The 21,081-nt window shown below is 45.2% G+C and overlaps 1 protein-coding gene across 1 annotated transcript in view; it reads left to right on the top strand.

Annotated features, from left to right (window-relative positions):
- The first annotated feature begins 14,898 nt into the window (after positions 1–14,898).
- Lonrf2 (LON peptidase N-terminal domain and ring finger 2) overlaps positions 14,899–21,081 on the top strand; it is a 34,660-nt gene continuing 28,477 nt past the window's right edge. The window contains exon 1 of the mRNA XM_057751413.1: positions 14,899–15,708. Within this exon, the coding sequence (XP_057607396.1) occupies positions 15,042–15,708 (667 nt within the window). The 5' untranslated portion in view covers positions 14,899–15,041. The remainder of the gene's footprint in view (positions 15,709–21,081) is intronic.

Here is a 21,081-nt window from a genome sequence, read left to right as displayed (position 1 = left end):
CGCAAGCTAAAAATGCTCTTAGGACCTTGGGCAAGCCAACCCAGTGGGAGGGAAAAGGTCCCCAAAGCAGGCAAAGAGTCAGAGACAGCCCCTGCTCCCACTATTAAGGGTCCCACAGGAACGTATGCTATACAACCATAACATATATGCAGAGGAACTAGGTCAGAGCCAGACAGGCTCCGTGATTGTCGGTTCAGTCTCTGTGAGTCCCTATGAACCCTGGTTAGTTGATTCTGTGGGCTGTGTCCTTGTGGTGTCCTTGACCCCTCTAGTTCCTACAGTCCTTCCTCCCTCTCTTCCACAGGATTGCCCAACCTCCACCTAACTGTGGGTCTCTGCATCTGCTCCCATCAGTTGCTAGATGAAACCACTCCGAAGATAATTATGCTAGGCTCTTGTCTGTGAGTATAACAAAATATCATTAGGAATCATTTCATTGACTTTTTTTGCCAATCATATTTGGTTCTATCCTAGGTCCTTGAACTATCCAGCCTCTGGGTCCTGGCCCTCCAGGCACTGTTAGGGATGGGCTTCCTTTCTTGGCATGGATCTCAAGTTGGACCAGTTGTTGGTCACTCCCACACATTCTGGGCTACCGCCACCCCAGCACGTCCTGCAGGCAGGACAAATTGTAGGTAGAGAGTTTTGTGCCTGGGTTAGTGCTCCAGTCCTCCCACTGGAAGCCTTGACTGGTTACAGAAGATGACCGGTTCAGGCTCCTTATCCCCCATGAATCTTTGCAAGGGTCACCCTCATAGATTCAAGGGAGTTTCCATTGCATTAGGTTTCTACCTCATACCCCCAAATGCCCCCCAATTCTAGTCGTCTCTCCTAGTATTCTTCCTGCTCTTTTCTGAAGGGAAACGGGGAGTGGAAAAGGGGAGAGGAGAGGGGGGCCTGGGAGAAGAAGGGGGGGAACTTCAGTCAGGATGTAATGTATGAGAGAAGAAAAAATACATACATACATAAATACATACATAAATTTTAAAAAGAAGAAGAAGACAAACCATCCCCTATCACCAAAAGACCTTGGGTGCCTTAGTAAATCATAAGGCTATAGATTCAATGGTTTTCTTCTCCACTTTGCGGATGATAAGTGGGTGCAATTGGGTTTTCAAAAGCAGCTCCCCTGTCAGAAAGATGCAATAAATAAAGCACAGTTTTATTCCTAGCAATACCACCATTAAGCATGAACTTCTTCAAGGCTCAACACATGAGCCATGGAGCGCTAAGAGCTTCTAACAGGAGCTTTTATATTCTGGGAATAGAACTTGCAATCTGAAATCAACTACTTCCTGTTTTCTTTTGAGCTGGGTTCAATAGCACACACCAGCAAGCCCAGCATTTGGGAGGCAGAGGCAGGAGAATCAAGAGTTCGAGCTTGGGAGCACCGAATGCTCCACAGAACAGGGAGAAGAAGGAGAAGGGCAGTTTTTTAAAACAAGTCAGATGAGCCCAGCTGGCAGCTGTGTTAGCCAACAAGCAGTAGTAATATTACCTGGGTTATTATTTAAATCCTAGCATAGGACTTATTTTACTAATCCACAGATGTGAGCTCCCAGTTTGAGTGGTGAGATGTGTGATGTATGGCCAGGAGCACCAGAGGGTCGGGTACAGTGACCATGGCTGGAACAAGACGATGTGAAAATTGGATAATGGGAGAAGGCAAAGCACACACCCTTCCATCTCCCTCCATCTGCTGTCATTATTTCTTTCAATTTTTCTCCCTTCTTGCCTTCCAATTCAGTAATACCTCCCATTATCCCATCAATATAACAAATAAGAACAGCAGCTACTGTTGGGTAAAAGGGGCACAGTGAACCTCACAATGATGAAAGAGCCCTGCAGACAATGGCCCAGAAAGATAATTCCCTAGCAATCACAGAAAATTATCTTTACCGAGCAGCCCGGTGGCAAAGCCGAGAGGAAGGCTTATTATCAGACGGACGTAGATTCTGAGTAACCATTGGAAACAGATGGAAGGAGGCCAGGGGAGGTGATGACAGTCCCCCATGCAAACGCAGAAGTGTGGCAGAGGATGTGCACTCTTTGGGGGATGCTCCAGGTTCAAGGGCGTCAGAAAGAAGGAGCAGCGGGGGGAGGTCGCAACATGCAACGTGATAGATTGGACTAGGTTCAGAGTAGCCTGGTGGGGCCGGCCCTCAAGCCCAGCTTGTGCCAAGTAGACATACTTGGTGATACACAGGGTGCCCATGATCTACAGATCACAACTCATGGACCCTAAGCAGGAACAAGGAGTGTCACTCCAAGATGAGCCACTCTGCCCCTGGCTTGGGAGGAGGTCCCTCTTTCCCTCTTTCCCTGGCGGAAAGGGCATCATGGATGGAGAAGGACAGCCAATGACATGGGAGGAGGGGATCCCAAACCTAGTGATAAATCAAGAAGCAGCATGCTCTGTGGGAAACAGCACAATGAGATAGAAGTGCCACACCCCCGGACAGGAAGAGCCTTGGCAGAACGAGCAGAAAATCAGAAGCGTGTGCAGCAGCAGCCTGCTACTGAACCTTACCAGCGTATGAAAGTGAGAAAGGCCATCCAGGGTACCCTGTCTCATCACAGCGTAGGGTATGTGGGTTGTCAGTTCCTGGAGTTACACTCTCCAGGAACCTAGGAAAACAACCTTAAACTATCAAATAGGCCTGAAAATATTGGCTAAGAGTAAGTTTTTGAAAGACTTTTATTTTTTACTCTTCCTACAATTATTGGCCTGTACAAATTTTCTACGTTGTTTTAAACCAATTTTATAATTCTATGAGTTATCTACATTTTCAAATGCAAGTAATTAAAATTATATTGTAATAAAAAAAATGTTGTCAACGATTACCAAGTCTCTAAAGCTAAGAGAGAAGCAAGGACCACTCACTCACTCTGTTACATCTGGTGTTCAGACTTCGGCCTCCAGAAAGGGAGACTTCTGACTTTGTGTCTCCTTGTTTGTGATACTTTCTTGCAGTGCCTTGAGAGACAGACTTAGAAGTTAAAAAGAGAAAGAAGAGAAAGGGTTCTATTGTATTCATATTTTATTCTTCATTTATAGTTCTCCTCAAATGCTTCTCTGCATTTGATTGACCTGGCATCATTTTCTCCCCTACACTCGACATGCCTCTTACTGCATTTCCGGGCCGTTTTGTTAGAAACTGGCTGTTTTATGTAGCAGTAACTCTGTTTTCCATAGGATCCCAACCCCAAACCCTGTCACTCTCTGCCTGTATTAGATTAGTGGCTGTGTTATTTTTGTGAGTATTCCTGCACGCAGCAGAGGACTCAATGATACGTCCCACTTGCACTATCTTTTACAACTACTTTAAAAAAAAGCTAAGGAAATAAAGGAGGCAAACCATGTGTTTATACAATATTTTATAGTGACATGATTTCCTTTCCTGGTGGCCCCTGCTTCTTTACAGTGTGGGAAAAGTCTGACAGCAGTAAATACCTTAAGCATTGTTTATCTATAAATGCCTTTGTCTTTCCTGCATTCTTGGGTCTTAGCTTTGCTGGATACAGGACTTGGGGCTGGCAGCTGATCTCGGTTTCCTTTGAGCCCTTTAAATCCCTTATCCTGCCATCTTTGGCTTCCACGGTTTGCTGAGAGTCAGCTGTCAATCTTACTGTGATTTCCCATTAAGAGACACGTTCTTTCTCTCCGTCTGCTTTCGGGACTTCCTTCCCATCTTCGTTTCTTTTCAGCAGTTTTACTATGATGTGTGTATTCTCAGGTATCCTTGTGTTTACCCCACTTATAGTCCAGGGAGCTGCCTGGATTCATACATGGAAGATTTTCATCAAATTTGGACAGTTGCTTTCTTTACCTCTTCTCATACATGTTCTGCTCTGCTTGTTATCTGCCCTTTGCATCTGCGATTGTATGTTGGCACAATTAATGGCGCCTGTGTTTCTCTGAGGCCTCTTTCCTTTTTTCTCCTCATTTTTTCCCCTCCATCTTCAGATGTTTTTTTCTGTCAGTTCAAATCTACTGTTAAGACTCGGTTGGAAATTCTCATTTGTTTTGCTTTTCACTACTACGATTTCTACATAGGAGGGTGTGTGTTTCCATCTTCTTACTGAATATCATCCTTCATGCTTACTGAGAATTTCAGTCCTTCACAGCCACAGGACAGTGCTTGCCATCTCTTTTACAAGGGCTGAAGGGATTCTAGCCCTTCTCCCCCATTCCCTCTGCTAGGGAGGTATCTAGGCTTCGCTGGGTTAATTGAAAGAAAGAACCGTACGTCCAGCAAAAGTCCACAAAGCATATAAACACAGTGCGGTGCCTTTCAGAATTGGCTGGGTGAGGCGATCTTCACTTTTGCCTTGCATCTTTTTGTCTAACACAGAGGTTGAGCTGGGTTCCCACACTTGGTCACATGCACCAGGGCACTGCTCAGAGGCCCCAGGAGGGCTTCTGTCTGGGTGAGAAAGGTGTATGGCAAGAGAGGAGCAATTGGGTCCTTCAGCCTTCTCATTCCCAAGAGCTCATGCATCGTCCACCCTCAGGTAAAGCTACATCTTGCCAGAGCCTGTACCTCACCTGGGGTTGAAAAACGAAGAATAACTAATACTCCATGTCCTAACTCAAGGATTGGCCAAGGAGGGGGTTAAGCGGGTATCCTAGTGAATTCTCAGGAGACTCCTTGAGATAAATTTTATGAGCTTTGTCTTTATCAAAGGTTATTCACAAGTTTAAAGCTTTGAAGTTGTTGTGTGTTACAGTGGAACTAGAATTCAAATTTAGGTCTTCTAATTCTCTGTGTCAGGTTGTCTCTGGATGGCATCTTCTGGTTTCCATCCTTCATAGCATACCCTTCACCATGAAGTCTGTAAGGAACATTTCCTTCATTTACTCTGGCCTCAGATTGTGTCTGTTTCGTTTTTCACTTTGGCTTTTGATATAAATCCTTAGGGTACCTCCTGACTTGTCCACTTTGGCCGGGTTTCAATGTTTAGATGAAGGTTGGCACTGAAATTATAATTATCCAGAACATAGAAACTGTGCCACCGAGCAATGTATCTTTAGCCCTCTCCTAATAAGACTTGGTAGGCTGTGGAGATGGAGTAGCACCCCATGAAAATGCCAACTGCCTATGGTTCAGGTTCAAACACATATTCCCATTCCATAGCGCAAAGGCAGGACCATGTGGTAGATGCCCTCTGAGCACCGAGGTGTAAGGAATTCTCCTTTCTGTTCCTGCTGGACTCTATAGCACAGGTTCTACCCAATGACCTCGGGTCACCAAGAAGGAGCTGACTTAAAGATAGCCAGTATGATTAAGACAAGAACACAGTTCTGGGCTAGAGAGATGGGTCTGTGGTTAAGAGTCTGCATTCCTCTTTTGGAGGACCTGAGTTTGGATCCCAACATCCACGTTGGGTGCTCACAACTGCCTGTAATTCTGATTCCAGAGGACCCAACATCCTCTTAAGGCCTCCACAGGCCTCTATGCCCATATGTGCATATGCACGTATATGTGTGTAACTAAAATAAAATAAAAATAAGTAAAAAAAAGAACAGTTCTGATTTCCCAGGTGCCAGTTGTTGTGACTGTGATGGTCCCTCCAGAACTCAAGCTGGTGCTTGTTTCACTTGTAACAGTATTAAAATCTGGGGCCTCCAAGGCGATTAGGCTATTAGAGTTACACCCCAGTGACAGATCAAGAACTGTGCCATGGTGGTGAGAGTCCTTACTCTCTTGGGCTCTGTCACATAAATGCATGCTTGTCCTTCTGCCAGCACTGTGCTCTTGGACCTCTCAGCCCCCAGAACTGTAAGCTAGATAAACATCTGTTTTTTATAAATTACCCAATTTCAGGTATTTAATTATAGCTGCAGAAAATGTACTAAGACATAACTTAACCTTGGCAGGTACAAAGGAGCCTGGAAAGAGACCCCTAATTGGGCTGATAATTAGGCAGAAGTTAATTACAATGGATTTCTAAGTGTCACAGTACAGGAAAAGAAAGCCAGCTGGCTGGGCGAGAAGTCAAAGGGATGGCTCTTCTCAAGGAGCAAAGAGGGGAAGATGGAACCCAGCCAGCCTAGGCTGCTCCAGAAGGAGCTGGAGCTGCTCTCGAGTCTACCCACGACACCTCCTAGTCCTGTGGAAGCTCATAGTTAACCTACTACGTAAGACCTCCATCATAGCCCAGAACTGACGTTTAGTATAATAAGTTGAAGTGGGCCCTTGAGACGCCCATCATGACAAACTCACTTCCAGGTGCTGACCCACAACTCTACCCTGATGATATATATATGGAGGTGTCACCCTGCTAGTCCCTGCTGTGCTCACGAGGTACAATCTAGCTTGCTGCCTACCCTCCACCCCTTAATCTGATGATACCCAAACAGGGCATCATCTTGGCTACCCTAAAAATGACACCCCTTCTATCAGGCCCTTTATACTTTACAGATCATACTGCATCTACAGTTTCTTTAGATCCTGAAAACAACCCTGGATATTGAATAGAATATTGTGATTGTCCCTCCATCAATGTCTCTAGTCACACAGCAGCAGGCACACTCATGACTGGGCCCATGCTTCTGGTGCTATCTAGGGGTACAGGAAATGGATGCCAGTTAAAGAAAGGACAGGAAAGAAGTGTTACTGGAAATTCTGGGGAGTCTCAATGGAGCCACCATACCATACCTAGGAACTCGGGCTCCACTCTTGGGGTACTCAGTTTTGATAACAAAAGAATTTAAGAATGGACACAAACAGAAGCTTGGGGACAAAGAACTGACTCATAACAAGGCCTGGGCATGATTTATTAGTCTAAAAGGAAATCCTTAGGGCAGGCAAGCTGTGACTCTCAGAGTTGCCTGGGAGGGAAGAAGAGAAGAAAGAAGGAAGCCACTGATGTTTGAGAGGGGGTGGCAGGGGAGGTCAGCATAACCAGGAGTCCACGTGGCAGGGAGGGGAGGTTGAAAAAGAGTGAGGAAGGGCAAGTTAAGAAATGTAAAAGAATTCTTGGGCTTTGGACGGCATCAGAGAAAGGAGGAAGAGAAGAAAGGAGAAATTTAGACCTAAGAAAGGCAGGAAGCCCATGGCTGCTCTTAGGGTCTACACAATGGCCTTTCCCAAGAGTAAGGGTTGGGGGTAGGGCATGGGGTGTGGGGCTTGAGGTGTGCATGGGATGTGGAAAGGACTCTTGGGAGAAAAAGAACATTATAAGGTGAGCTGACCCTCTGAAAAGTGTCTGAGTCAGGTCCCTGACTTACCCCGCTGGATTAACCCTTAAAGGACAAGACAAACAAATATCTCCATCTTGAGCAGTGATTCTCAACTTGTGGGTCATGACCCCTTTGAGGGTCACATATCAGAGATCCTACATATTGGATTCATAACAGTAGCAAAATTTCAGTTATGAAGTAGCAGTGAAAGAATTTTATGGTTGGGAAGTCACCACAACATGAGGACTGCATTAAAGGACCACAGCATTAGGAAGGTTGAGAACACCGCTCTAAAGGTAATTTTATTCTTTATATTTCTCTGTTTTAGTCCAGTAGGCCTCAAAGAAGGATTTTTTTCAGTCCTCCTCTTGACAGCTTGATCTTTTTCCATATGCTAATTTTAAATCTCTAACCAGGGCTTCCCAAACCTAACCCTCCAGTCTATCCTCTTCCTCACTTTGTCAGTCAAACGCTCAACTCTCCACCCCAAACAGCCCTGCCACACTAAAGAAAAAAAACAAAGTTCTTTTTTTAATTTTAATTTAATTTTTTTTATTGCTCTCCTCCCTTTCTCTCTCCTCTCTTTCTACCCTCTCCCATGATCCCCATGCTCCCAATTTACTCAGGAGATCTTGTCTTTTTCTACTTCCCATGTAGATTAGGTCCATGTATGTCTCGTTTAGGGTCCTCTTTGTCCTCTAGGTTCTCTGGGATTGTGAATTGTAGGCTGTTTTTATTTCTTTATGTCTAAAATCACTTATGAGTGAGTACATATAATATTTGTCTTTCTGGGTCTGGGTTACCTCACTCTATATGTTGCTAGATCCATCCATTTGCCCACAAATTTCAAGATGTCATTTTTTTTCCTGCTGTGTAGTACTCCATTGTGTAAATGTACCACATTTTCCTTATCCATTCCTTGGTCAAGGGGCATCTAGGTTGTTTCCAGGTTCTGGCTATGACAAACAATGCTGCTATAAACATAGTTGAGCTCATGTCCTTGAGGTAAGATTGAGCATCCTTTGGGTATATACCCAAGAGTGGTATTGCTGGGTCTTGAGGAAGGTTGTTTCCTAATTTTCTGAGAAATCGCCATACTGAAATTCAAAGCGGCTGTACCAGTTTGCACTCCCACCAACAATGCAGGAGTGTTCCCTTCACCTCACATCCTCTCCAGCATAAGTTGTCATCAGTGTTTTCTGTCTTAAAATCCAGATTTCCTATAGCAGCTACAGAGCTGGATATTATCTGGACCTCCCCAGCTCTCTTTCCTTCCCCTGGTCATGTGAACTCAATAATTAATACATTGGCAAAACATTGTGTTAACACATCTTTTATATTTTTAATTCTTCTTTTCAACTTTTTCATTCTGTGTGTCTGTGTGTGGATATTTGTAGGTAAGTGCAAATACCTGTGGGATCCAGAAGAGGATGACCGGTGCCCTGGAGACAAAGCTACGAATGACTTTGAGCCAGCCAGTGTGGGCGCTAGGAACCAACCTCAGGTCCTCTGCCAGAGCAACAAGTTCTCTCCAACACTAAGCCATCTTTCCAAATGCCCTATTTTAGGATTTCCATCAAGAGTTTGTTGTTACCTTTTTTTTCCTGAAAATTATGAAACATAACTTTATAAAATAAAGGCCATGCCAACTAATGCCAACCTTCTTGACAGTATATGAATCCCTAGAAGTAAATTCTGTGTTGTTATTGTTTTCTGGTTCCCACAAAAGTGAACATCCCAACAGGCATGATCCTATCATGCTCATAGGAAATCCTAGGGCTCAGGGAAAGCTGGCGGTTCTGTCTGCCATCAGGTGTAGCAGCGAAACAGGAAACCACGGACAGCAGCTGGAAGCCCAATCTGGTGACTCAGAAGACAGCAACCGTGCACGTCCGCTGTTTTATTTTTGACAGTTTATAAAGCATGGGTTTAACTAAAGCTTTCTAGAATTAGGAGTGGGAAGAATTTTAAGGATGCTCCTCGCCAGTCCACTAACTGTGGGCTCCAGGAGGAGGCCCAACTTTACACATTGCCAGCAGCTAGCAAATCATTCTTCGATCGGCACAGCCATATCTGATGGCAGTGGGCAAAGTCATAAAGCCCGCACAGCTGCTTGGCAAAGATCCAGCGAAGCTGGATGACCAAGCCACATAATGGCTGCTGTGCCCCTTTTGGTTTTGATCTCCATTGGGGGGGAGGAGGCTTTTAATATTCGTACAACCTGGTGATATTGAATTACTAGGTGTACGAGATGGTTTTCTGTGTCAGCGTGACATAAGCTAGAGTCATCAGAGAAAGGAGCCTCGGCTGAGGAAATGATACCTTGCTGTAGGGCATTTTCTCATTTAGTAATCAACCTTCTCGCCTACTCCTTGCTTCCTCTCTGGAACCTGTCAATCACAGCCAGGGCTAGCCCCCCGCAATATGTATCTTTTACCTCTGCTTTAACGTTTTCATGTTGATCCGACTCATATTTACATCTTACACATCCGCACCTGGCTCTGATACTGGTTGAACACCAAAATCACTTGCCAAAATTTGTAGCAGCTGCTGTAATTAATGTGTGTTTGAAATATAATCCAACGAAGTGTTTCTTAGCATCTCCAGTTTTATTCCCAGCAGGATGGGAAATATCATACCTAATTAAATGCACTGACTTGACGTTTCTGTCATCCTGGCCTGCCGGAGCTACAGTCAGCCAGCTACCCTGTAAACACCGCTCTCACAGAAGGCGTCATCTGCAGTGAAGGACTTGTTTTCAACATGATCTTAAGATTATATTAGAGGTCCCAAGTAAATTATAAAAAGGAAGCACTCATAGGAATGTTTTCATAAGAGGAACATGCCGTGCCAAAGCTGATGAGGGAGCGAGAACATTCCGATTGGATCACCATACATTCTTACTATGACTTCAGTAACTGCAGAGGACCAAGTCATGGGCATGGGATTAATGGTTGAGATCCAAGACCGCAGGAGCCTGCCTGCTTGGATGTAGTTCTCAGCACCAGCCTTTAACAGGTCTCTCAAGTGAGGTGCCTTGATTTCCTCAGTTTTACTTTTATCGTAAAATATGTATTAGATTTTTGGTACTGTAACAAAATACCCAAGAGAAACAGTATAGAGGAGGAAAGATTAATTTTGACTCCTAGCTTTAGAGCAGTGATTCTTAACCTGTGGGTCACAACCCATGGGAAGGAGTCAAGTGACCCATTCACAGGGGTCACCTGAGACCATTGGAAAACACAGATGTTTACATTATAATTAATAACAGTAGCAAGATCCAGCTATGAAGTAGCAACAAAAGTACTTTTATTGTTGGGGTTACCACAATATGAGGAACTGTATTAAAGGGCCATGGTATTAGGAATGTTGAGAACCACTCTTACCTCAAGGAAGCCAGGAAGAAGGAAAACAGAAGGGGTCAAAGGCAGACGGACAGTTCCAAGTCACTTTCCCAGTGCCCACTGTTAGTGATTTGGCTTGTAATAAAAAGACACCCTGACAGAGCAACTTAAAGAAAGGGTTTTCTGACTCACAGTTTCAGTGTATAGTTCTTCATGGTGGGCAATTCTTGTGGTGGTTTGAATAAGAATGGACCCCTTAGGCTGCATATTTGAATGGCTAGTCACCAGGGGGAGGTACTATTTGAAAGGACTAGAAAGATTAGGAGGTGTGGTCTTATTGGAGGAAGTGTTGTAGGGGTGGACTTTGAGGTTTCAGAAGCTCATGCCAGGCCTAGTCTCTCTCTCTCTCTCTCTCTCTCTCTCTCTCTCTCTTTCTCTCTCTCTGTGTGTGTGTGTGTGTGTGTGTGTGTTTGTGTGTATGTATCTCCCTGCTGCCTGTGGATCAGGATGTAGACCTCTTAGCTCCTTCTCTAGCACCATGTCTGCCTGCATGCTGCCATGCTCCCTGCCATGATAACAACAGACTAAACCTCTGAAATGACAAGCAAGTCCCTAATTAAATGGTTTTTTGTTTTATTTTATAGAAGAGTTCCCTTGGTCATGGTATCTCCTCACAGCAATAGAACAGTGACTAGCACAAAAGTTGGTATCAGGAGTGGGATATTGCTGTGACAGACCTGATCATGCTAACTTTATGTCAGCGTGACACAAGCTAGAGTCATCAGAGAGGAGGGAACCTCAGTTGAGAAAATGTACCTCATAAGATGAGGCTGTCTTAGGGCATTTTCTTAGTAAGTGATTGATCAGGGAAGGTTCAGCTCGTTGTAGACGGGTTCACCCCTGAGACAGTGGTACTGGGGTCTATAAGAAAGCAGGCTGAGAAAGCCATGGGGAGCAAGGCAGTAAGCAGCTGGCCATGGCCTCTGCCTCGACTCCAGTCTCTTGTTGTTTCCTGGCCAGCTTGAGCTCCTGCCCTGACTGTTTCTGATGATAAACCATTATAAGGAACTGTGAGTGACACAGATCCTTTCCTTCCCATGATGCTCTCGGCCATGGCATCTCACACGACAATAGTCAACCCTAAGACGGTCATGGTGACAGGAGTTACAGGCAGCTGATCTCACTGTGTCAGAGTCAGGAAGCAGACGGAGATGAATGCTGGTGCCTAGTGAGTGTCTCCTTTTTATTCAGCCCAGGACCCCATCCCATGCAGTAGTGACACCCACAATGACTGTGGTTTTCCATGTTTCTCTTAACCTAATTTAGAAACTCCTCCACAGACGTGCCCAGAGGCATGTTCTCATGGTGAGTCTAAATCTCCCTGTGTTGACAACGTAACCACCACCCCTACTCTCTCCAAGTAGGCTTTGCCTTTTACTTTCCACCACTTCTCAATAATACCCTCAGATTCTGAATCCTTCAGAGCTCCAGAACCCAGCCATGTCCTCAAAGCCCAACAGCTGGCCTTTAGCATGTGAGCCTTTGGGGACCATTTCAGATTCAAACTATCGCCTAAGAGAAGTATAGGGGACAGTGAGGAGGGCACGGGGGCTCCTTTGTTCCTCTTTCCAAGGGAAAGGAACTTGTCAACACTGGAGGAGGTTTGTGAGCCCAAAGATTGTGCAAATGGAGCTTTGCCCATCTGTAGCAGGCTGACACAGGTGTTGCGGTGTCCCACTGTGATGCCTGAATATTCATGTCTGAAGTCTTAGCTAAGGGATTGGTTCAGCTTGGCCCTGGGTGCTCAGCTGCTTATAGACCTGGGACGGAGACAGCTTGCAGACCCACATCACCAGTCCAAGTTGGCTCATGGGCTCTTTGGTCTGGCTCCCCAAACCATTATTTCCTCTTGGAAACCTTCAGAAGTAAGAGAGCCAGGTGGCTTGGCACTGCTGGAAGAGTGCTCTCTCCCCAGGTCTGAGCATGGTGGGACTGAGGCTCGGGTGATGGACTTACGTTGATAAATTCAGGAGATAATGCAATCTCCTGCTCAAGTCGGGATCACTGGACATAGCACATCTGGGTAACAAATTCATTTCCTCGACACCAGCCAAGCTGCAAGATGGACCAAGGAGACTTCATCATTTAGTCCTCTCTACTCCAGTATTGTGGAAGGGTCCCTTCAGGCTTTAAGGGAGGCAGGGAAGATGATCAAGGGGAGGTAAGAATAAAACTTGGAGCTGGGCGGTGGTAGCGCACGCCTTTAATCCCAGCACTCAGGAAGCAGAGGCAGGTGGGATCTCTGTGAGTTCGAGGCCAGCCTGGTCTACAAGAGCTAGTTCCAAAGCTACAGAGAAACCCTGTCTCAAAAAACAAACAACAGCAGCAGCAACAACAACAACAAAAAAAGAATGAAACTCACATCAGCCAGATGTTTGTAGCAGTGCTAAGCCAGGACTTCTAGAGTCTGGCCCGGATCACTTACCCATATTTAAGCATAGCACAATTTGGGGAAAGAGTTTTCTGATAGCAATTCAGTCCCAAGTGCACAACAAATTTAAGACGCATTTACACTGAAATTCTTCACAGAGTACATCTGGCTTCTTTTTCTAAGATGGGCATTGCTGACTCAGAAATAGTGCCCAAGATTTGGAGTCCAGGGAGATTGACTGAGGCAAACATCATGCCTGTGGGTGTCAGGATTGGCCTGCCCCTGGGATAACATGAAAGTCTCTTAGGCTGTTGTAAAGTACAAGTGAAAATACTCATTTGAATGAGTTTTATGGCCTAGGAGCAATGCTTAAGATTTAGGGGGAAAGGGTCTGGGATAAGTAAACACATATTCTGGGAGATACAGGTGGAGCCTGGCTCATCAGAAGGCAGAGGATTGCCAGGTTGTAAACTACTTCCTTTTTACCAGCATTCCAAGAGGAAGACAGGCTAAACATCTCCTTCCTTTGGATGATGCCCGTGTGTGTGTGTGTGTGTGTGTGTGTGTGTATTAGAGTCAATTACTTTGGGATTCCAATGTAGACTGGAGATCAGAAGCCTTCCAGAACTTATGGGACTGCAGAGACATACAGCCTCATGGAGCGAACAGCTACAGGACTTCCGGCCTTTCCATCATGAGATAACCATTATTGAGCTACCAGATTATGTGCCATAAGCCAGACTATGACTTTGAACATAGTCATTCTATCAGTTCACCCTAATGCAGTAGATTAATGGACTCTCACTTGATCATCTCATTCAGCCAACTTCATGGTTCTTCGCCCATTCCAAGACAAAGATTTCAAATCTCCAACCAGGGGTCTCTTCTGGTAGGAATCAGTCTGCTTCCCTTTCTTCCTCTGGATTTTCTAATCCCCTGCTATAGCCCAAACCAGACAATTCTGAGGGAGAAGACCCCTATCCTACCCACAGACATGAAAGCTTTTTGACTTTGCCAGACAAACACAGATTCTAGAGTTCAGATCCCCTCCTCCCTAGGGAGTCTGTTCCTTTGCGGGGCTCTGCATTGTGCCTGGGCTTTTGCTTTCAACAAAACCTGCCTGGGCCTGAAGTCTTGCTTTTCCTGCGTTTTTTTTTTATTCTTTATATTAGCAGAGAAAAAGATTCAGCTCTTGCCAACCTCACTGACCTCATCATGACAGCATCACTTCCGGTTTTTTATATATAAATTTTTAATTTTAGCTTTTTCTTTAATTCGTTAATGCACTCGCGTGTGGGAAATGTCCGGGTGCTTTGGTTTTTCATTTAGTGAGAGCAAGAGCTGTGGTTTCCTTGGTTACCTCGTCTGACTGCTCTCTTACCTGTTATCAAGACCAGCACGACCATCAAGATATGGCCCCTAAAGATTTCCTCATGTGACTTTGCATACACGTCCTTTCTCCCAGTCCCACATGACCTTCAGTCCGCTTCCTATTACTGTAGCTTCATTTGTACTTTCAAGACATTTAACGTAAATTGGATTATTTGTGTGTGTGTGTGTGTGCGTGTGTGTGTGTGTGTGTGTGTGATCTTTATTGTCTGGATTCTTGTGTTATTGGAGAGCGCAGGGGCAGGATCTCTTTTGCAGGGTTTTATTCTCTTGGGGATGATTGAAGGGTTTGGAAACTTCAGGAGCCCAGGGTCGTCTAGGCAACTGAATCCTGGGAAACAGGCAGGTTCGGAGATGCAGGAGGACACTAGGACATTCGCATGAGCACGCGCAGTGACTTGGCGGCGGCGGCGAGATGCGCGTGCACAGGCGCGGGCCGCCAGCCGGGAGCAGAAAAAGGTTCAGTCAAGAAGCTGTGAGGGGGTCGCCAAGCTCCCACGGTCACTTCGCTGACGTGAGCCACTGGGGCGCGCACGGCGCCTCGCACGAGCTGGGGCTGAGCCGCGTGCGCTGCGCATCCTGCGGTTCCTGCGTGGTCACCGCGGCTCGGAGCACCCGATCCGCTGGCGCGCGTGTCTGACAGCAAAGGCGAAGGCCGTGCTCTCGTCGCCGGACACCCCCTCTTCGCACGATGAGCCCCGAGCCGGCACCCCAGCCTCCGGAGCCCCAGGGCGTGCGCTGCAGCCTCGAGGAGCAGGAGCTCTCGGCTGAGAGCCTGGTGGAGGAAGCCGAGGCCTCCCTCATCAAAGAGTACCAGGCGGCGGCCGAGCTCCTCCGCTCGCTGATGGCCGGCCTGGCGCAGCCGGACCGTGCCCTGTGCCTGCACCTTGGGGAAACGCTGGCTCGCGCCGGCCTCCTCCCCGATGCCATCGGCGCCTTCCGCGGGGCCGCCCTGCTCGGCCCCCTGAAGCCCGAGGAGCTGGATGAGCTGGCGAGAGGCCTGGCGCGCGCCCAAGGCCTGCACAAGAAGCGGCTGCCGGAGGTGGCAAGGTCCGGTTGCGCGGCTGGCTCCCCGGGGCCGGTGGCGCCCCGCGACCTGCTGGGCTGTCCGCGCTGCAGGCGGCTGCTCTACAAGCCCGTGACGCTGGCCAGCGGGCTCACGGTGTGCAAGCGCTGCGTGGAGCTGGTTCCCGGGCGGCCGCAGGCCCGGCGCGTGAACGTGATGCTGAGCGGGCTGCTGGAGAGATGCTTCCCCGCGGAATGTCGGCTGCGCAGGATGGCGTGTCAGGCGCGGGGGCTTCAACGCCAGCAGCAGACCGAGGCCGCGCTGCTCAGGTGCCAGCAGGCCCTGGACATGGGTGAGTCAGCCTCGAGGGTGACCACGGGCTGGGCGGTGGCCGGTGGCGTTTTAATGTCAAAGGTAGTGAGGTGCACAAGGCTAACCAGCCTCACCCTGCAGGGTGAAGTCACATGCCAGGTGAATCGTTCTTGTGACTTTTCCAAGACTGGTGTATGATGTAAAGCAATGTTAGTCAAAGAGCTGTAGTGTTAGTCATAGAACTTTTAAAATTTCTGGTAGGTATGTTAAATAGGGTGACGAAAAGCAAGTGATATCTATTTTAACAGTGCTTTCCACTCTATATCCAAAATATCCTTTACATATCTTCAGTATTTAAAAAAAATCAATATTTATCTTTTGTCCATGTGGTTTTGAATTCACTGCACTCCCCAATTCAGACATGATTTTTTTTTCTTTTGAAACACTTCACCCGTGTTTAGATGTTGGAGAAGATGAGAACTGTCCCATGCACATACCCTGGAAATCTGGTAGCGTCCATGTGTTCAATAGGACTGGTTGCTAATAGTTTTAAAGGTACATATACATGGGCCCCAAATGACTGTAAAGTTACTCCCGGGGCTGGGGAGATGGCTCACTGATTAAGAGCACTAGCTGCTCTCCAAGGGGACCTAGGTTTGGGTCCCTTCATTCACATTGGGGAATACAACCTGCTCCAGTCCCAGGGTATCTTGGCGCCCCCATCTGACTGCCTTGGAAACTGTGCAGGCTCAAAGTGCACACGAGTAGGCAAAGCATTCATACACATACAATAAAAACTAAAGCAAAAAGCAACATTTTTTTTGAGTGAGAGCAGAACGGGTCACTATATCCTAATACCTCCATAGAATACCACAGGAAAGAAAACCAGCCAGCTGCAGTTACAGACTATACATACGTGCTGAACCCACAAACACAATGCAAAGTGAAAGCGGCTAGACTTGCCGGGCCTGGCAGAACAGATCTGTCTGTAATCCCAGCTACTGGGGGACTTGGCTAGTTCAATATCTGCCTGGGCTGTAGTGTGAGTTCGTAGCCCTGTCTTAAAATGAAAAGCTGGTGGGGGGAATATAGCTCGGTGTCTGAATGCCTACTGATCGTGTGTTAGATTCAATATTCAGTACCACCCCCCTCCAAAAAAAAAAAAGCTGAATAAAGAGAAGAAACAACAACCAAACACACAGGCACCTTTACTGTGTGGTTCCAGTTGTTAGAAGGGGAGCATGCAAATCACTGCAGGGCAGTGTTTCTCAACCTGGGGATCATGACCCTTCTGGGTGTCACCTAAGACCATCAGAAAACACAAATATTTATGTTAAGATTCAAAACAGCAAGATTACAGTTACAAAGTAGCAAGGAAAATAATCTTACGGTTGGGGGGTCACCACAGCATGAGGAAGTGTATTTTAAAAAAGGTACCAGCATTAGGAAGGTTGGAACCACTGCTATGGTGTTAGAAGCAAGAATTATGGTGATTGAAAGGGACTGTTGATGGTGAGGAAGCACAGGAGGACCTGTGTGGGTAGTGACGCAGTATTTCGTGACTTTGGGGAGGGAGACATGTGTTAACTTTCTGGTAGTTTCGTAAAGTCTGTGTCTTACGCTGTTTATGTACGTTATACATTTTAGAACTCGACCGACGACTGTAAAGTTTTGGCTAGTTCAGTCCTTTCATGTGGCAACTTATATTAAACACGTCCCATATTTGCTTTCTCTTCAGAGTAGAAGATTAAACTTGGGTTTCCTAGTTTCAAAGATTATGAATGAAAAAGGAGATTGAGGCTCAGTGGTAGAATGAGTGCTTCTCATTCGTGAAGCCGTGAGTTCAATTCCCAGCACTGCACAAGACACACACGCAGGCACGCAGGCACATACACACACAGACACACACACATACAGACACACACACACATGCGCACTGTTACATTTCATGATAATGTTAGCTCAAATTAGAGGTTTGGGTTCAGTAAATAAGGTCATAAATGTTTGGAATTAGAATGCTTGTGTTTGTAGTAGTCATTAGCACCGTGTCCCAATACTTCTTTCTTGATTCCTTTCAAAGACAAGAGCGAATGTTCTGATTCACCCAAGTAGAGGCCTTGTAAGTAATCTTTGGCAATAACTTGTGAATGAAATTAAATAAATACATATGTTAAAGAGAACAGATACATGTAGGAGGAGAGAGCCACTTGTTGGTTCCTGGCCGCTTAGCCCTGAAATAATTACACAGAAACTGTATTAATTAAATCACTGCTTGGCCCACTAGCTCTAATTTCTTATTGGCTAATTCTTACATCTTAATTTAACCCATTTCTAGTAATCTGTATATTGCCAACCAGCATCTGTCTCTGGCGGGGCTACATGGCTTCTCTCTGACTCAGCCCTTCTTTTTGCCAGCATTCAGTTTAGTTTCCCCTGCCTACCTCTATTCTTTTGCCCTATCAGGCCAAGCCAGTTTTCTTTATTAATTAACTAGTCATATTCATAGCATACAAAGGGGAATCCCACATCACCTCCCCCTTTCGGTTTAAATTAAAAAGGAAGGTTTTAACTTTAACATAGTAAAAGTACAAAAAAACAGTTATCAAATAAGAATTACAGTTACATCTATTTTATCTTTTATCATAACTAAGGAAAACTATAAATTCTTCAACTCCATCAAAGACTCCAGAAGGCTATAATATTACCTAGGTAAAGTGCATTGTAAGCAACTTTCAAAACTCTAAAATTGACAGAGATTTCTGGCTACCTGGACAGTCACCCAAAGTTCTTCTGTACCCTTGGGGCATCCATATTCAGCCTACAGGCCCATAGTATTCAGCAGACTTTTCCATGAAGCAGGAAATTTCAAAGACAGTTCTGCCTGTATTGGCAGTTTGTCAGTCATTTTCTTTTGTGTCCTGTAGAATATCTGGCAGACTCTTTCATGAAGCAGGAACCCTGAAGGGCAGTGGTCTCACCTTTAGGCAAGTTTAGCAGTCATTTCTCTGTGGATCCTGCATGTGCAGTTCATCAGGAAGTCCAGGCAAGAGCAGTTTCTTGCCCAAATGGCTAACCAACTCCATAAGGAGCCGCTTTGATGCCCATCTTCCTCTTGAAGTAATTGGTGCTGCCAGGAGCAGATGTGTCTCATTGTCATGAAAAGTCCTAAATTCTTAAAACATTTTAAATGCCATATTCTGTAGTCTTTGAAAGGTTTGAAGAATGCCTATCCATCTGAAATACATCTCTATAAATCTAGAAAATCTAACTAACATGACTACAAGCTTGACTATTATAGATTACTATCTATTAATCTATATTTCTTAATTATACATTACATTTTAAATGAACTACACAGTCATGATAGTTTAATAAAGAGCAGAAATACACACACACACACACACACACACACACACACATATAACAAAATTGACCTAAAATTTGTATCAGTAAACCAAGATCCATACCAATGCAAATCTCTATAGCATATCCCCTTTAAATGCAAACAAACATTTATAAGTAATATTTGGGAATATGGATGTAGTTTTTCTCCAAACTGCTTCCTGCTTTTTTTTGGCAAAGTAATTTTTTTCAGGGGTGTTTATAGCAACCTTTAGAGGAGTCTTGGTTCATGCTCCCCCCCCCCCCCAGTACAGGGTTTCTCTGTGTAGTCCTGGCTGTCCTGGACTGGAACTCACTTTGTAGACCAAGCTGGCCTAGAACTCATAGGGATCCACCTGCCTCTACCTTCTTTTGTTTTGTTTTGTTTTGTTTGTTTGTTTGTGGCAATACACAGATTACTAGAAATGGGTTCAATTAAGATGTAAGAGTTAGCCCATAAGAAGTTAAAGCTAATGGGCCAAGCAGTGATATAATTAATACAGTTTCCGTGTGATTATTTCAGTTCGGGACAGTCAGGATGAATAAGCAGTCCTCCCACCAATAGATATGAGCTAGGCAGTGGTGGCACATACCTTTAATCCCACTACTTGGGAGTCATATACGTTTAATCCCAGCACTAGGGAAGTAGAGACAGGAGCTCAAGGCATTCAGTCTGAGGACTTGCAGAGACAGAATACCCCATTTGGTCTGAGGATTTCATAGAGGTAAGGACTGACTGTTCTGTTTCTCTGATCTTTTGGTTTTTACCCCAATATCTGACTCCAGGTTCTAGTAAGACCAATTAGAATTCACACTACAAAATTGTATGAAAGATAATGAATTCGGCAGATAATTGGCTTCTCTCTCTCTCTCTCTCTCTCTCTCTCTCTCTCTCTCTCTCTCTCTTTCACACACACACACACCACAAAGGTGGATGTTCTAAGATTTTGTTTGAAGTTGGAAGTTAATTAGATGTGTTTAAAAAAAAAAAAAGCAAAAAGCAGACTGCAAACATTGGAAGTTAGGATGAAAAATCGCGGGGACAAGCTATGTAGGTTTGGGTTTTTGCTGACTTACTTAACAGAACTAGAGTTGTCTGAGAAAGGGAATATCAATTGAAAAATGCCCCCATCTTGGTCTGTAGGCAAGCATGAGAACATTTTCCAAAGTGATGACTGATGTAGAAGGGTACAGCTCACTGTGGGCGGGGCCACTCCTGGGGAGGTCATTTTGAGGTATGTAAGAAAGAAAACCGAGCAAGCCAGAGGGGAACAAGCTCGTAACTAATATCCTCCACTGTTTCTGCATCAATTCCTGCCTTGAGTTCCTGCCTTGGTCCTCAATGGACTGTGGCCTGGGATATGTAAGCCAAATTAACCCTTTTCTTCCCCACGTTGCTTTTGGTTGTGGTGTTTATCACTGCCGTAGAAAGCAAACTAAGACACAAACTAATAGAACATTTCTGTGCTGGATCACGAGACAATGATGAAACAGAGCATAAGTTTACGGGACACAGACAAAGGTTCTGAAGTCTCTGAGGTCAGAACCCAAAGGAAGAGGGAAAAGAAAGGGAAACATTTAAAGGGGGGAAGAAAAGGGCCAAGAATTTTCCACAGAAGATGAAAAATTGTGACTCACTGAATCAAGATTCCCTAAGTAATGAAGGAGAAGTTTGGAATCAGAGAAGACGGACTAGGCTTTTGTTAGATTGCTGAAAGAATAAAATGTAAAATTAAGAATAAAAAGGCCTATCCAGAAGTTGTTTTCCATCTCAAATACCTTTCACAGGTGAAAGGGACTCAAGATGCTATAGGCCAAAGCTGTGGGCAACACCAAAGGACATTTTTGGTAGTGGGATTATGCCACGTAGACTCCTAAGGGAAAGGCTTCACTGATTAAAAAAAAAAAAAAAAATTACCCATGTAAAAGCATGGGACCAAGGAAGGAATGAAGACCAGAAATGTAACCCTACAAATGAAAGTGGCATCTCAATAAAATGATGTTTTGTGGCATTTATAATTTATATAAAAGC

The sequence above is a fragment of the Chionomys nivalis genome, chromosome 19 (assembly GCF_950005125.1).
Source record: "Chionomys nivalis chromosome 19, mChiNiv1.1, whole genome shotgun sequence".
Lineage (NCBI taxonomy): Eukaryota > Metazoa > Chordata > Mammalia > Rodentia > Cricetidae > Chionomys > Chionomys nivalis.
Note: the sequence above shows the minus strand (reverse complement) of the source record. Positions and strands in the feature narration are given on the sequence as shown.